The sequence below is a fragment of the Siniperca chuatsi genome, linkage group LG14 (assembly GCF_020085105.1).
Source record: "Siniperca chuatsi isolate FFG_IHB_CAS linkage group LG14, ASM2008510v1, whole genome shotgun sequence".
In the NCBI taxonomy this organism is placed as follows: Eukaryota; Metazoa; Chordata; class Actinopteri; order Centrarchiformes; family Sinipercidae; genus Siniperca; species Siniperca chuatsi.
This window is the reverse complement of record NC_058055.1, coordinates 16765669-16782664: the sequence shown is the minus strand read 5'-3', so window position 1 is coordinate 16782664 and position 16996 is coordinate 16765669. Positions and strand designations below refer to the sequence as shown.

General features: G+C 41.0%; 1 protein-coding gene across 3 annotated transcripts; it reads left to right on the top strand.

Moving 5' to 3' along the window:
* The first annotated feature begins 553 nt into the window (after positions 1 to 553).
* tcerg1b (transcription elongation regulator 1b (CA150)) lies at positions 554 to 16872 on the top strand. Of its 3 annotated transcripts, none has more exons than XM_044222795.1 (21): positions 554 to 690; positions 2012 to 2243; positions 4271 to 4423; positions 4945 to 5227; positions 5384 to 5563; positions 8310 to 8369; positions 9451 to 9651; positions 10026 to 10132; positions 10471 to 10559; positions 10668 to 10828; positions 11055 to 11136; positions 11301 to 11436; positions 11845 to 11934; positions 12080 to 12198; positions 12652 to 12802; positions 13039 to 13203; positions 13898 to 14080; positions 14537 to 14716; positions 14959 to 15042; positions 15643 to 15743; positions 16084 to 16872. In XM_044222795.1, exons 1-21 carry the CDS (start codon positions 644 to 646, stop codon positions 16283 to 16285), a joined length of 3006 nt encoding a protein of 1001 aa, XP_044078730.1. In that variant the 5' UTR covers positions 554 to 643; the 3' UTR covers positions 16286 to 16872. The 3 variants fall into 3 exon arrangements, with proteins under 3 accessions (XP_044078730.1, XP_044078728.1, XP_044078729.1); XM_044222793.1 differs by having other exon boundaries at positions 5321 to 5563; XM_044222794.1 differs by lacking the exon at positions 8310 to 8369 and having other exon boundaries at positions 5321 to 5563.
* The last annotated feature ends 124 nt before the right edge of the window (positions 16873 to 16996 follow it).

Here is a 16996-nt window from a genome sequence, read left to right as displayed (position 1 = left end):
ATGATTGATGTGATGTGTTCAGCATCTATGTGAGGCCTCTAGCAGAAGCTCTCTGAATAAGCTGAAGCTGCTGAGAACTTTTTGGGGGCGGGGAGACCTGTGTAGTAACACAGTGGTCCAACCTGCTGGAAATCAGTGTTAAATTTTTAAGATGACATCGTGCAGATTTGATTAAATATTTGACTTTTAGGTATATATATATATATCTTATAATATAAGACATCCACCGTTTTTTCCACTGTGGTAGACTATTGCTTCTTTTTAAATAGACTTCAATTCATTTTCCACCATTGCTCACAACAGTGAGCACACTAAATACCCATAGCATGCAAAATACCTACCACCATAGTTAACATAGAGAGAAGTGGTAACAGCTAATGATGTATGTAAAAAAGTAGTAGCAATTAGAGGCCAACTTATTATCAATAACGCTCAGCACACTTACTGAACAAAGACATCACAAAAAAAATGGGACCGAAACGGACCAATGAATGCTTGGCCAAACCTCCGTGAGAAAATCATCATCCAATCAGAGCTCACACAGCTCGGACTGCGCTATGATTGACATCAACGTTTAGCGAATACGAAAAGTAGAAATCGCTTATGGGCGTTTCCAGGAAGAGAGTGGTTACATTTTCCTGTAATGGCGGACCAGGCAGAGAGCGAGACTATCGGGTTCAGCGACAACAGGTCAGATAATAGCAAATAAGGTGTTAAAATGAATATCAGAACAGTGTGCTATTAAGCACAAGCCGATATTCTATACGAAGTTGGTCAGCGTTGTTTTTGGTCGAGAGGTTGCGATAAACAGTGGTTTTCCTTGTGAATGTAACCACGCTAGCTAACTAGCTTCTAGCTAACTAGCCTGTGTTGCCAAGCGGCTCTTCTCTGCTCTCCGCTCGTGGCACGCGGTAAACACAGGCAGTCAGTTCAAACACAGCCAGATGTTTTCCTCTTTCACTGGGCTGCCTGTCTCACCGGGCCTCAAGTTTGTGTTCAAACACAGCTCCTGCCTTAAGTATGCGTTCTGTGCACAAATGTCAATGTATAATAGCCAGCTAGCTAAGATATGCTACAGTCATTAGTAAGCAGGGGCACATAACTCCGTTCATTCAGTGTTTTGAATGGACTAGCTTTCTGTTAGCCTAGTTAGTAATAGACGAGATTCACTGATTGAATGTTTAATTTTATTTAGGTTCAAAGTATGTAGTTACTCTTATACGGCCAACAGGATACCACGCTGAAGAATTCAACATTTAAACGTGGAATAATAAACACTTCAGAGCTACATAAAGTACTACATCCAAAGGCTCCGTAGCAAACACATAATACACGTCAGTGTGATTGCATCTTCGTATCTCTGCAGCTCGTATACTGTACACAAATCAGCAGAACCCTATTACAAAACCATAAATGCGAAATAGTTATGTTACACACAGACAACAGAAATTTACATAGTTTTTGTAGTAATCTGCTAAACAATCCAAGCTTACACTACATCTTCAGTACTATCTGTCTGGATTGTTAAGCAAGTACCACACAATGTTATTTTGCATGACCTGCAATATATAGATGTTCTTACATTATGTGATATTGTGAATTTTGTTGCCTTAACCAACACTATAGAGTAATTACTAAGCCGAATGTCTCCCAGAATGATTTCTCAATTAGTTGAGAATGGTAGCTGAAAGAGCTGGCTCCAGTGTGACTTCATATTGCACTCAGATGTTATGAGCAACAACTTGACAATTTTAAATTTGTCTCACCTAAGTAGATATTGTGATATTCAGGAAAACATCTTATGGTTAGTGTGATATATCCTTTTTTTATGTTGCTCAGCCTCACCTATAGTTACAGTTCCTTTCAAGCATTAGAATTACCTGCAGTGTTGTAGAGTGGTTTGATAGCAAATTAGCATGTAAGTATTGATCAAAGTGGTGATATCAGAAGGTTTTTGTTAATGCTACTTAGTGATCAGCCGTTGTAACTTGGTATTATTTTGGTGTCCTAGAATGGTGCAGCAGGCAGTGCGGTTTCGCAGCCCTGCGCCTGCACCTGCGCCTGCTCAGACCCCAGTGTTACGAGGCCCACCACCACTCCTAAGGCCACCACCACCTCCTTTTGGGATGATGAGGGGACCCCCGCCGCGACCCCCATTTGCACGTCCACCCTTTGACCCCAACATGCCCCCCATCCCACCACCAGGAGGCATGCCACCACCCATTGGACCGCCCCATCTACAGGTGACTGTTTCCTATTCTTATACATGCATGTTTTTCTTTATGGAAGTGTAGGGCTGAACTATTTTAACTTTGCCTCCAGTGATGTTCTAAACAGCATTTATAGAGTCAAAGACTAAAGAAGCCTGTTATAGTATGAGCCATCTGTTCAAAATAGACACTCCACTAACCATATTTTAACATTGACAGGTCAGAAAATTCTAGCTGTCTAGTGACTTCAGATAATGCAAGTTGTGTGTAAGCTTCTCCTTGACCAAGTAAAAGGAAAATCATATATGCTAGTGGAGAATGACTTCAGAGAGTTTCTTTCATCAGCAGGTCAGTTCAATTTGCAATAGTTCTTATTTATCATATTTCTGTTTTAAGCTCCATTCTTTTAACGATTAGGTGATGTGGATCACTATGAGTCAGCAGTACCTTTTCTACCGTGGTAGTAGGGCTGCACGATTAATCGAAATATTATCGAAATCGCAATATACAAATCACAGAAGCTGCAATTTTTTTTATAAACGTAAAATGTGTGACAAAACATTATTATAATGTAGTGTAGTGCTGCAGAAATGCCGTGGCCTACAAATCTTGTTCTCCAGATGTAAGACATGTTTGTTTGGTACAGACTCCAATAAATGTCACATCATCAAGATTTTTCAGTGAAAATGAAAATTGTGATCCAAAAATCATTTCCACAAATTGTAAATCATATCGCAATCTCTGTCAAAATAATTGCAATGTGATTTTTTTATTATTTTTTTAACCATATCGTGCAGCCCTATGTGTTAGCTATCCCTTTAATATGTCTGGGTGTAATAGGCCATTGAGACCAATTCTGCAAATCAATGAGCAGGACTGCTTTATGGCAACATTACATTTTTGTGATGGTTTTCACATCAGTAGCATGAAGCACTTGTTTGTAAAATGTACAGTATCATAGTACATATTAATACGATTACATATATTGTAATAGACCATAGAAGCCAAAATACCAGGTACTCAGATTTCACTGATTAGCACACCTTTATCTATACCCCACTCAGGCCGACACATTAACAGTCTATATGAATGGGTTAACGTATGTCGTCAGTCGACCCTCCTTCACAACCCTCCTCTTTATCAGGGTTTGATGTTGGCAAGAGGCTGTTTTGGTGATGGAGGCTTTGGTGAACTGGCCTTTCTATCAAGGATGGAATTGGAAATTAATTTAATGATACCAATGTTTAAACAACATTTAAATGACTCCCCGAAAAAAGAGAGAGAGAAAAGAATATGAATTGGTCCAGCGCAGGTCCAACACACGTTGAGTAGACCAGCGTCATACGTGCAGCTCTTGTATGAAAGGGGACAAGGGTGCTACTTACCTGTTTACTCTGCGTTATTGCATTTGTTGCCCGCAGTCATTGTAATGTCACATGGATAATGTCAGTACACTAACTGTTATTTGCGTCATTGTTCTTCTACTCTTCATATTCAAAGTTCTCTGGTCAAGCGTATTGGTTAAATATCTTTAGGGTAAATGTGCGTGTGTGTGTGAATAAGTCCAAAGAAAAGGGTAAATTAAGCATAGACATGATCCACAGTTCATTTTTGAATTCATATTGATCAGTGGTGCAGCCATCTGGAAGTCAGTCTGCAAAGAAACTGACCCCAGAGAAAGCGTGAGTCCTTCCTGGCATGAATAGCAGCAGTATTAGCTCTTAGAACAAGACTCAAAACAGAATCAAGGAAGAATATGACTAACACTGTTTTGTAATGTCTTTGGCTACCATCTTCTTCTTATTTGATTCTTATATGAAGTGTGATTCTCTCTTGAATTATACAATATTGATGCACAAACCTAATTTGAATTTCAGAGGTTTCAATAAGCACTGGCTGCTGGCTAAATAGTTGACTGCTTATCTGACTGGCCACTTTTTTATACCCAATTAAGCCACATTTTGTTGGAGGAGGGAGGACTCTTATTGGGGAATTTACATTCCTAGCCCTACTCCTTACAGTCTGATAATTTAATGCTGGGTCTCTATCTTTTGCTGCAGAGACCTCCATTCCTTCCCCCTCCCATGGGGAACCTGCCGCCTCCTCCAGGGATGCTGTTTCCTCCTGGGATGCCCCCCGTTCCTGCATCTGGAAACCCTGCACTCAACCCTACAGAGGAGATCTGGGTAGAGAACAAGACGCCAGAGGGAAAGGTAAGCTGGAAGTCATATGTAAGCACAGAAAGCATGGAGAATTAATTGATTTCACAGTCTTTTAAAATTTAAAAAAGTATAACCATTAGGTCCCGGTTTTCAACAGCCTCTTCTAGACAGCGTCAGTATTACATGAGGTTGTCTGATGGTGTGGAATTTTTAGTCTAAGAGTGAAATATTGTGCTGATATTAGACTTTAGTAAAAAATCAGATACACGACCGATCTAATTGGGCTAATCACTTGATTGCATATAAACAGCTTTGCACACACCCCCACACTGAACCTGAAAATCCCATTGTAAATCGTCTAATTAATACCTTTAACATTGGACTGAAAATTGGGCTGGCATTCTAAGATAAGTCCTTTTGGCAGAATCTTAGTAAGTGTCAATATAATCAACAAACCTGTGGTGTGATTGCAGGGGTAGTTGATAAATATCAATTTGTTGCCTAGCTTTATATTGTAGGTACTGTTTGTCCCCAAGTTACAAGTGTTTTCCTGTCTGTTATCCCTTCCACAGGCATATTACTACAACGCCAGGACCAGAGAGTCATCGTGGAGTAAACCGGATGGTGTGAAGATCATCCAGCAGTCTGAACTCAACCCTCTACTTGTAGCGGGGGCCGGGGGGACGGGTGCAAGTGTGGGGGTGACTGCAGCTGCCAGCTCAAGCAGTGTCAACACTACAGCCAGCACAGCAGCAGCAGCCTCCCCCACTCAAGCCCCATCCACAACCCCCTCCCGCACACTCACCTCCAGTCCAGACGCCACTGCCACCTCCTCCCCCTCTGTGACCATTGCAGGTAAGTACACGGTCTTATATCAAGCATAGACACATGTACACACACAAAAGCAAAACTAAAAATCAAATTTTTTGTCTTTTTGTTTCCCAAAAGGCACTGTTGTAGCTGACCTAACCCCTGTTGCCACAGTGACCTCAACTGTTGCTGTGTCTCCAGTCACTGTAGTAACTGTTTCCACGATGCCATCACCTGTTACGGCGGTGCAGACGATGCCACTGCTGCCTGCAGCCCTGCCTCACAGTGTGGCCCAGCCCACCGCAGCCTTACCTGCCTTCCCACCTGTCATGGTGCCACCTTTCAGGGTGCCCTTGCCAGGCATGCACATCCCTCTACCAGGTAAGAACTAAAGACTAAGAGCAAGAAACTAAGTCACTGTCACTATGCTACAAACCAGTTGTGTGTGTGTGTGTGTATATATATATATATATATATATATATATATATATATATATATATATGCGATAGGACCTCTATATGATGGTAGATTTGCTGCTGTTAGAGTTGACAAACCTTTGAGCTACAACAGAATTGTTGTTGAATTTAGCAGATTTTACATTCATACCCTTGGAATTGCTATTATGGGTTTTCCACTGGAAAGAACAAGGGGTTGACACAATAATAGGAACAGCTGTACAAAGTATTGGAATTCAGTCAAATAGACAATACTACAATAAATACTGCAATAAGCTATAGTGCATATCCAGACATATTTTTATGTATTGATATTGGATTAAATAAAGCTGATCAAATAGCAGTCCTTTACTTTACTGTACTCTACTGTGTTTTGTACAGTGTGTGAATGCAAAAAATAATTTAGGCGCACTGGTAAGCCTGATATTGAATTCTGACATCCAGGTTAGCAAAATACAAGGATTCGCTAAAGTCTGACTCTAACTCTCTCTTTCTCATTAGCAAAGGGCAGAAGTGTACAAAACATTCAGGTAGCAGCTTCTCATTTTTAGCCAACGCTAGCCATCACTTTTGCTGTTTAAAATGACAAGCGTGGCCATCAGCAGGTCATATCAGCTGTCGCTGTTTAACGTTAATTCTGTGAGTAACTTGATGACAAAACAAAATGAAACTTTCTGTGGGGTTTGTGTGTCTGTACTCAGCCAAAGATCATTTGTGAGGGAAGAAACTTAATTCCTATCAGATCGATAATTCAAGCTTATTAATTTAATAGTTTTGAACCAGGGCCTTTGGTATTTGTATTAAATAGCTTGTGAAAAATTAGGTGTTATTTCAATGTGCCAGATACATATTTGATCAACATTGCATAGGCCTATCTCCTGCTGCTATGTAAATATAAGTATCGGATCAGACTGTATTGCCAGATATCTAATATCAAAGGACTCTGATCAGGGCCAAAAAAACTTGATCGGGACTACCCAAGTAGGTATATTGTGGCTAGTAAGTTAACCAGTTAAGATTGCTCGATTAAGCTGGCCTCACACTACAGGAGTTCTGGGCTGATTTATCCCCGATTCACCCCTCCCGACAATCGGAGGAGAAATCTGGTCTGGGGCCGTGGTCGGTACCGATGTTCAGCCCAGATTATCTGGTAATGTGATGGGTTTTTAAACATGCTTGATATTTAGGAGTTAAAATCTGGATGATTACGTCAGTAACGGTACGCCAAGCAACGGTAAACATTCTAGCCCTTGAGGCTAACGTTAGCTAGCATACTAGCTACTGTTGACATATATTACTGACAGTTAAAATCTCACCTCCAGTTCTCTCTAAGACTCGACAACCCATGTTGACCGCATCTCCCCAACCATTTCCTCACCCAGACTCATCCTTCTGATTTTGTTTCTTCTCACTGCAAATCATTAATATTACCAAAGCAAGGTGTTGCACCACCTCTGTCTCCATTTTTTGTTTACATCTGCTTCCCCATGAGATCACGTGAGATCACGAGATCACGTGAGGTGGTGTATTGGTCCCTCTGGCACGATAATCTTAACATCCAGCATGTTTGAGATCATCTGTGAAGTTCCTCCTTATGTCCGTGATGCAACCCGATGTCACAGTTGGTTAGGATTTTAAAACTCCTGTAGTGTGAGCCCAGCTTCACTCTGATGCTAATGAGCTACTTAGCTATGTAGATGTTTTGTGACAACTGACAGTCTCTGTGGAGAATCAGACTCAGCATTATGAGTGTATGTTTGTTAATAACAAAAAATGAGGGTAGCCAGTGGACTCCAACTCTAGCTGTCATTGGAACACCACAGGAGGGTATGGATTATTTTGTGGCAATAGGAACACTCACTCAAAGGTTATACATGTAAATGTCACAGGTGTGTCTAAAAGACTTCCCACTAGATATTTTCTGGTCTTGGATAACTGTTTAGTTCAGTCAGCACAGATTTGTCAGGCTACATTTTGTTTAAGTCACAGAACAAGTCTTGAGTGCAGTGGCTTAAATAATGTTTATAAATGTAGGCTAATGTAAATGCTCCTGTTAGTCCTCTGTGTTTGCTTTCAAGGTCTTTTGTTTTGCTTTCTCTTCTCCTCTGTTATGTGTCTTTGATTCCTTATTTTTTCTCTCTGTCCCTCATTTGACATAATTTGATCCAAAAAGATCATTCGCGTAGGTAATTTTCTCATTTTATTGTGTTCTTTGTGGACGATGTGATTGGCAAAATCAGAATTACAACCAGATGGGGCTAGGTCTAGATTAGGGGTGATGGTTATTCAGCTGACAAATATCAGCCTGAGAGCTTCCTGATTGATTGACTTTGAGATTTGTGGTGTTCCAACATTATGCATTCACTCTTTCAGATTTTGCTTTTTAACATTTTCCTTTCTTTTGTTTTTATCATAAATGTTAATGGCTTCCAAAAAAATCTTTTTGTAAACCCAATGCACACTGTGCTCATTCCTAACATCTCTAAATACATTACAGGCACATAAATGTCAACAGAGACTGAGTAACTGTTGTTACAACAGCACAATCCAAAATTTGGGCGTGTGTTTGTCTGAGTGGGGCCACACACACAAACTCTTACACACCATGGGAGCTGATGTCTAGTGTCCTGCTGTGTTCAACCAGATTCTTGCTTGTCCGTTGTTCTTGCAGGTGTAGCAATGATGCAGATAGTAGGTGCTCCCTGTGTAAAGGCAGGCCCCAACCCCAACGGTAAACACCCAGCCGCTCGCCTCTCAGATCTACAGTAGATGGCATGGTAGTGAATGATGTCTACCCTCAAACAGTGGCATGGTGGTGAATGCTGTGAACATGATCCATCCGGTGTACAGTAGTGAAATTTTTTCCATTCCAACAGACAGAATAAGAATTTACAGCTCGATTGTTGACTCATTTGTGATGATACTTGCAGACTTGTTCAGTTTACTGTATTTACTCTTAATGCAACATTTCATCACCAGCATATGTTTAAGATGTTTTACTGCACAACTTGCTAAAGTCTAATTTCCAGCATTCCCTTGTCCTAATACAGGAAACAAAAATATTCCCTGGTGCAAACGTTAGAGTATTCAGCTTTCACTAAATGATGAATGCACTTTGTTTGCGTGTTGTCCTCAGGAACTGGTAGGTACAGTGTAAGACTAATTGTTTTGCTTTGGTAAATAAGAGAACACTTGAAAATCAACATCTAAATTGTTAGATTGGGCCAAGTTGTTTTTTTTAGAATCATTTTGAGGTGTGTGGTTGGTGACTGAACAAGTTGAGAGCTTCTCTGTTAGGACAGTTCCCATAACGCTAGCTGTTGTTGCTTTGTAGTGATTCAGTAGTATAACAGTTAGGGCTACATGTTGTGGTCATGTTGTTGTTTTCTTTTGTGGCATGGTTGTGTGTGTGTGTGGTCACTGCTTTGTTTGTTTGTGTATGTGGCCTGTGTTTGTTGTCAGTCAGTTATGTTTCTTGAAGGCTTCTTTAGACTTGAGCATTTTCTTCCACAAAATTATATTCTTTTTTATTCATTCACTCATCTAATAAGCTACTCCTCTAGATGACCAAGCAAATACTTACAGGGACAGCCCTTTTTAAGTTGCAGTGAATCAGTCTTATTCTGCTTGTGGAGCTCTCTGTATTACCTCTGGTTTTGCTAATACATGTATTTGATTACAAATGGGCAAATTGATGTATTAACTAATGCCTTTTCTAGAGTATAGTCCACTGCAACTGCTATTAGTGGCTCAGACAGAAAGATGACTCTCAGCCAATCATGGTCTGTCTCTTTCCTCTCTGACTATGACAGGCATGCTTCCTGGTATGGGCCCACCTTTAGTTTCCATGATGCACCCACAGCTGGCTCTCTCAGCAGCCCCTGCCTCCATGGCCGGATCATTGCAGCTCCCTGAGTGGTCAGAGTACAAAACAGCTGATGGGAAAACGTACTACTACAACAACCGAACACTGGAGTCCACCTGGGAGAAACCACAGGCCCTGGTGGAGAAAGGTAGGCACTGCTTACTAGGGCACACACACAAGCGTTTGTCGGGCCTAACATGGTGAGATGATCCACTGTGCTCGGGCTGGTTTCCAGTATTACCAATCTCAAAAGCTTTACCCGCTTTGATTTTCTGCTCACCAACAACACTTCACTTGTCAGACAGACGCACAGCCAAACACACAAGAACCCTGATCCTGCATTAGTTGTCCTTATATTTACCAGTGGCCCTTGCAGGTATAACTGATAATTAGCAGGTTTAAGCCCACCCTTTATAGGCATTGACCTGACCTGGCAGAATTGATGACAAGCTGCATTTGCTGAGCTACACTACACCTCACAGTTTGTGTGTGTTTGTGCCTTTTTCTCCTCTCTGTCTTCAGAAAAAGAAGCAGAAAAGCTCAAGGAGCGTCTGGCCCAGGAGGAAGCTGAGGCAATGGAGATGGAGGATGAAGAGAACAAAGCAGAAAACACTAATAATGAGAAAGAGGTATGTGAAGAGTACAATTACCTGGTTGAACAACATTTTTCTGTCCTAAATTTTGAATATCGTGTGCTTTGTTGCTATGACCATAATTAAGTACAGTATTGTCAAAGCATGTTGTACAATGGTTACATTATTTATAATATTTCAGAATGCAAGAAATGCTATACACTGCACAACACAGACTATACTACATAGTATATGTAGTATAATGATATTAAATGAAGGGCACACATTTCTGCAAATAAATCCTAAAAGAATATAGATGATAAAATATAGTTTAAGTATGAATGTAATGGTAATGAAGAGAACTGATTTTTTTTTTTATCTCTTTCTTTATCAAGGAACCTAAAGAAGAAGAGATGACAGAGGAGGAAAAAGCAGCTCAGAAAGCGAGGCCTATAGCCACCAACCCTATTCCTGGCACGCCATGGTACGCACACCACATCACAGCCCACACTATCTCTCCACTCCACTTTATTGCTTTATTTTTCTCTCTTTTAATCTCTGTATATGTGCGGCCATGTATGTCTTATATCAGGTGTGTGGTATGGACGGGTGATGATCGCGTGTTCTTCTACAACCCGACAACACGGCTGTCCATGTGGGACAGGCCCGAGGAGTTGGTCGGTCGAGCTGACGTTGACAAGCACATCCAGGAGCCACCGCACAAGAGAGGCCTGGAGGACAGCAAAAAGACAGGTGTGGACAAACAGTACTTTTGATGATTGTGAATAATAGAATTTAAGTTAATTGCTTGTTTAGTAGCGTTGATAATTTGAAGTCACAAAACCGGTAGCCAGAGAACCACAGGTGCACTAATGGGGTTTTATACTGAGTTCAGTGTTTTATGTAATCATGGCCACAGTAGACGCTGTCCGCTACAGTGTGTGCAGTATTTATTTTGTCTGTTTGTGTTCATACACAGGTGTCAATAAGGAGGAGCCAGAATTAGCCATTGCAACTGAAGAGAATCAGGATGAGGAGCCAACCAAAGCCAAAAAGAGGAAGTAAGTCATGCTTGTCTCCCTTACTTAATGCTATAGTACTGCAAAACTTTAAGGAGTCACCTTTTCTCTTTAAAAATATATTTACAATCTTCTTGTCAATTTTCTACTTTATCTCCATTCTCATTTATAATTCTCTCCTGACCTTTGTTGTTTCACCCTCACAGGAAGGAGGAGGTGAAGGAGGCAGACTCTGAGAAGGAAGCAGCAATGGAGGCAGAGCTCAGAGCTGCCAGGGAACGAGCTATAGTGCCGCTAGAGGCCCGGATGACCCAGTTCAGAGAAATGCTGCTGGAGAGAGGGGTAATGCAAATTTTATGCTGAAATTACTATATGTTAATACAGAGTTTGTCAATCTCTTGTTTGCGGACACCCTGTCACAGAACTGTGCTTTTAGGCACTTAGGTAGACCTAAGATAGACAGGAAACACCTATTATTAATTCTTTGAGTTTTCCTGAAGGTTTTTATGTACACTGTTACTTAGTCCCTTGTCACTTAACTTCTTGGTTCTTGGGATTATATTATCAAAGACAAAATTCAGAAATTTCCCATAATGATGAGTTTTTTGTTAAGTTTTTTTTTTTTTTTTTTTTCCACTGGATATAGACAAAAATGTTTAATCTTTTAATATATACAAGTTTATCGTGGACGTTTGTGGACACACAGCTTACCTGTGTGTCTAATGCCAGTGTTGTCTGTCTTACATGTAGGTGTCTGCATTCTCAACTTGGGACAAAGAGCTTCATAAGATTGTGTTTGACCCACGTTACCTTCTGCTCAACCCAAAAGAGAGGAAACAGGTTCAGTTTATCTCCCTTTCTCATATGTTCCTCTCTCTTCCCTCACTGTTAATCATTCTCACTTTCTCCAGTATTGTGCCATGTACTGGCCATTTTTTTTTTTTTAAATCCTTCAGTCATAGTTTTGTGATCATGTCCACCTCAGGTGTTTGATCAGTATGTGAAGACGCGAGCGGAGGAGGAGAGGAAGGAGAAAAAGAACAAGCTGATGCAGGCCAAAGACGAGTTTAGGAGGATGATGGAGGAGGCGAAACTCACGGCGAGGTAAAGGGACAGGCCAGTTTTTCTACTGTAGTTTGTGATTAGTGTTAAAGGCCAATTTATATCTTGGGCTTGAAACACAATATTCTATATTGTGTGCCAATATTCAGTGAGACAGATGTGAATTAATAGCCAGTTATATCAGTTACTTAATTCTTATTACATTGCTATTCCGCTAGAGTAGGTTTTCTGGCTTTTTTGTTTTGTTCATGAGCACAGGTGAAAGAATATAACAGATACCGTACAACAGTTATTTTACAATCCCCTTCTCAGTTTGTGCCTTGACTCGCAATATTTAATATCATAATATTTTATTAGTATTTAACATAGTAAGAAATTGGGGTATTTTTTTACTTTCTCGTTGTGGTGAAGAGATCATTTCATGAGATGTTTGTAACTGTTCGCTTTGCTTTGTAAAATGTTAAAATGGTGTTTTTTGTTTGTTTTCTTTAACAGAACAACGTTTAGTGAATTTGCAGTGAAGCACGGCCGAGACCCGCGATTTAAGACCATAGAGAAGATGAAGGACAGGGAGGCTATCTTCATTGAATTCATCACTGCTATGAGGAAGAGAGAGAAAGAAGATTCCAAATCCAGAGGAGAGAAGGTATCACTCAAATATCAATGTACACCGAATTTCTCTAGAACAAGAATGTGGTGGTGGGGGGGTTTAGGTTAAAGAGGTTAGCTGACCATGAGTCAGGACCTCTGCAGGCTTTTATTGCCCTGGAATTGACATTCTTTTGAGCAAGTTACTGAGGTTCTACCATCTGCAGGGGTCCTGCTCTCCTGGTTTTTGGATAGATTTCTAATTAATTTTGATGTGCGTGTGTTTGCTACCAGGTGAAGCAAGACTTCTTTGATCTCCTAAGTGAGCAGCACATAGAGGGAGGCCAGCGGTGGAGCAAAGTGAAAGAGAGGCTAGAGACTGACCCACGTTACAAGGCTGTGGAGAGCTCTGCACTCAGAGAAGAACTTTTCAAACAGTACATGGAAAAACAAGCCAAGGTAGGAGCAGTTCTTTGTATGAAAGATGATAGCATTAACATGTACGTACAGTATGAAAATAACATGGTGTCGCATGGCCAAGATGGCATTCTAAAAATATTGTATTGGCCCGAATATGAGACAATATTTTTTTTCCTGGAAATTATGTTTGAAAGAGTGGAAGTTGAGTTATATCCAAAGACTAAACAAAGACATATTATTAACAACATCCAATATTCTTTTTGAATGGGAAGAGTGCCTCATACAGACAGTGTTGCATTATGGGTTGGTTGTAGCCTTATTGTTGCTAGGCTAACAAGTTTCTTCAAGTCCAATTATAGTGTCCCTAAAAGTGTTAATGAAGCCCAGTTCAACCTACGAGAGTTTCTGACGGCTGGTGTAACGTGTTTTATTGCCATAGAGGCAATAAATTCCTGATGAGTAAAAACGAGTAAAAGATGTTAACTGCGGAAATGAAACAAATCATCTGTCAAACTACTAAGAATTGCCGGTGTCACAGATGATGTGTGTGTGTAATTCTTGTGATTGATTTACATTAAAGATCAAGAGAAGCATTGTATAGTTCATTCCAGCCCATTGATAACTTTGTTGTTCCTGACTAACCATGATTTATGGCTGATTTTGAGCACAGCTCATTATCAGCATCATATAACAAAATGAAACTCACGCAGACCACGTTTGTCATCCTCCACAGAGCATGGACATCGATAAGGAGCGAGAGCTGGAGAGGCAGGCTCGTATCGAGGCCAGTCTCCGAGAGAGGGAACGGGAGGTGCAGAAGGCCCGATCAGAACAGACCAAAGAGATCGACCGAGAAAGGGAGCAGCACAAGAGGGAGGAGGCCATCCAGCATTTCAAAGCTCTAATGTCTGACATGGTGAGATGCTCTGCAGCTCTTTTATTCCCTCATGAAACTTTCTGTAATGTAATAAAACAAATGTATCATATTTTAGTTTTCATTTCAAGTCTCAATCTGTTTGCGTCATCGCCAATCACTTTTCACCTTTTCACAAGATTTGATAAGAAAAATTGGGACGTAACAGCGGATTCAAGCCATTCGGACAAGGCATAGTTGTATCTCCATTCTGAGCCCCAGCAGAAACAAGTCCGATTTTACAGCCGTGATTGTGACTGCAGGGATAATCATATAGGATGTTTTAAAGCACTTTCTAAACATTTGAGAAATGTAAGTAGTTTGGCAGAAGCACAAGACCTAAGTAGTGCCATTATAGTTTGACTTTTTGTCAGAAACTTTGATCCCATGGAGCATTAAATGATATTTACATTTCCTCTGCATTCAAAGTGTTTTGTTTTTTGTTTATTCATTCCTCAGGTACGGTCTTCAGATGCAAATTGGTCAGACACACGTCGTAACCTGCGGAAGGACCACCGCTGGGAGTCAGCGTCACTGCTAGAGAGAGAGGAGAAGGAGAAACTGTTCAACGAACACGTAGAAGCACTGGCCAAGAAGAAGAAAGAACATTTCAGGCAGCTACTGGACGAGACCAGCATGGTGAGCAGTGCCAACAGCACGAAAAGTTGCCAGTCATTTGTAATAAGCTAATGTCTCTGTTTGCTTTTTCCTTCTGTGTGCATACATGGGCACATATAACCAGTGTGGTGAAGGAAGCAATACTCTGCAGTTTTTAATGTCATGTCCATTTATGTGCTTTATCAATTATTTTGATTGACTTGCTTCAACTTGATCCCTGATGGATTTTATAAGCTAACTGACAGATGTTTTGTTTGTTGTAGATCACTCTGACAACTACATGGAAGGAGGTGAAGAAGGTTATCAAAGAGGACCCTCGCTGTATTAAGTTCTCCTCCAGTGACAGAGTAAGACTTTTAATTGATAACCTCCCGCATATGTTATTTTGCTTGTATAATTCTAAAATGATAAAAGCTTACAGTCACTTTCTGACAATAATTTACAAGAGTTTTGTGACTCTGGTGACGGGTTAAGACATACTGTAGTTACGTTGCAAGATTCTCAAGCAAAAACACAAAGCATTCGTCATCTGTTAGTCAAAATGACAGCAGTCCTCAACCTTTTCTTGTGAAGTTAAATCAATTTCCAACTCAGTACAGTCACTGTTATTTTTCAATACCTCATCTCAAGCATAAACAGTCTTGACCTTAAACAACATCTGTACGTGGTTCCAGGTGATTCAGTTAAACATAAAATACACTATTCCACAGAAATGTCTTCAGTCAACCCAAACAGAATTTGACTGAACTCATCAATCTACTAATCAACATCAGCTTCTTGAATGAAATCCAAACCCCAGTTCTGAACTGATCAAGATGGTGTTGATATTTTATATCTGTCCTAAAGGTATTATGGTGTGAGTTTAATTAGGCTGTAACAGTTTCATGTGAAATGCACATCCATTTTATCTGCGTTTCGGTGTCTGATGTGTTAATCTGTGTTTGCAGAAGAGACAGCGGGAGTTTGAAGACTACATCAAAGACAAGTACATCACAGCCAAAGCTGACTTCAGAACTCTGCTTAAGGAGACAAAGTTCATCACATACAGGTCTGTACACTCACTTCCACATACTAGATGGGCATAATCAAAACAAGTGACACTAATAGCAACAAAAAAAATCTAATTGTTTTGTTGCACATATATTCAATATACATAACCTGATACAACTGCAGCCCAGAACCCCTGACCAGTCAAAATATTTGAGTTATAAAGTGACTTTTCTTTGTTGCAAAGAAAAGTCTGAGAGTAGACAATAGTATCTAATGAACAGGCATGAACCAAAATCTGAACAGCAGCTGTTGTACTTAAATCTCTCCCAGACTGTTCATAGTATTACCATCCTGCTTCTGAGTGCCTTCTGCCTGTCTCACATCCTCCCTTCCACCAGGTCGAGAAAGCTGATCCAGGAGTCAGAGCAGCATCTGAAGGATGTGGAGAAGATCCTTCAGAACGACAAGCGGTACCTCGTTCTGGAGTGTGTCCCCGAGGAGCGCAGAAAGCTTATCATGTTCTACATCGAAGACCTAGACCGCCGTGGTCCACCGCCTCCCCCCACCGCCTCTGAGCCCACCCGACGGTCTACCAAGTGACCAAACACATCATCGTCTCGGCCGGTGCCCTTCTCCTCCTTGCCCTCCCTTTGGCCAGAGCATGACCTCCCCCAACACCCCCCGAACCCCGCCCTCCAGGCCCACGGCTGGCCTCGCAGTGTTATTGCTGGGGGTCATGTTGCTTAGAGATGTACCATAGAGATGAACGGTTAAGGTCTCTGTGTTATGTCGCCTCCTAGCCCTGAGATAGCCCTGCATTTAAGGCAACAGCAGGGAACGGAGGTTACCTGATCTCTTAAGGTGACCTTTGACCCCTCACCTCTGACTGATCACATTAGAGGGAGAGGGATAGTGATAAGGCTGCTGCTTGAGCAGCCACAGAGGTGTAAGATAGCTGATGTAAATGAAGTTGAGTGTGTGTGAGAATGCGTCTGTGTGCGTGTGTATGTGTGTGCGCGTGCGTGTGTGTGTATGTGTCTGAGGCGTCCTTAAGCCTTACTGCTCCACTGTGCCAGTCATTGTTTCAGCGGCTCAGTGTGAATGTTAGTTTCTGCTCAGTGGTTTACTCCGATGTCGCAGCAGTTTCTCTGTTGAATGAAATAAAAGCAACTTCCACTGTTTTTCAATATGTCATCCTGTGGATTTTTTTTTTATACATTAACATTTCATATACACTTTACACTCTCATCTAGTAGAACTAGTCATATGGAGAAAATAACCCTAACCCCCTCATAGTTTTCACTGAGGGTG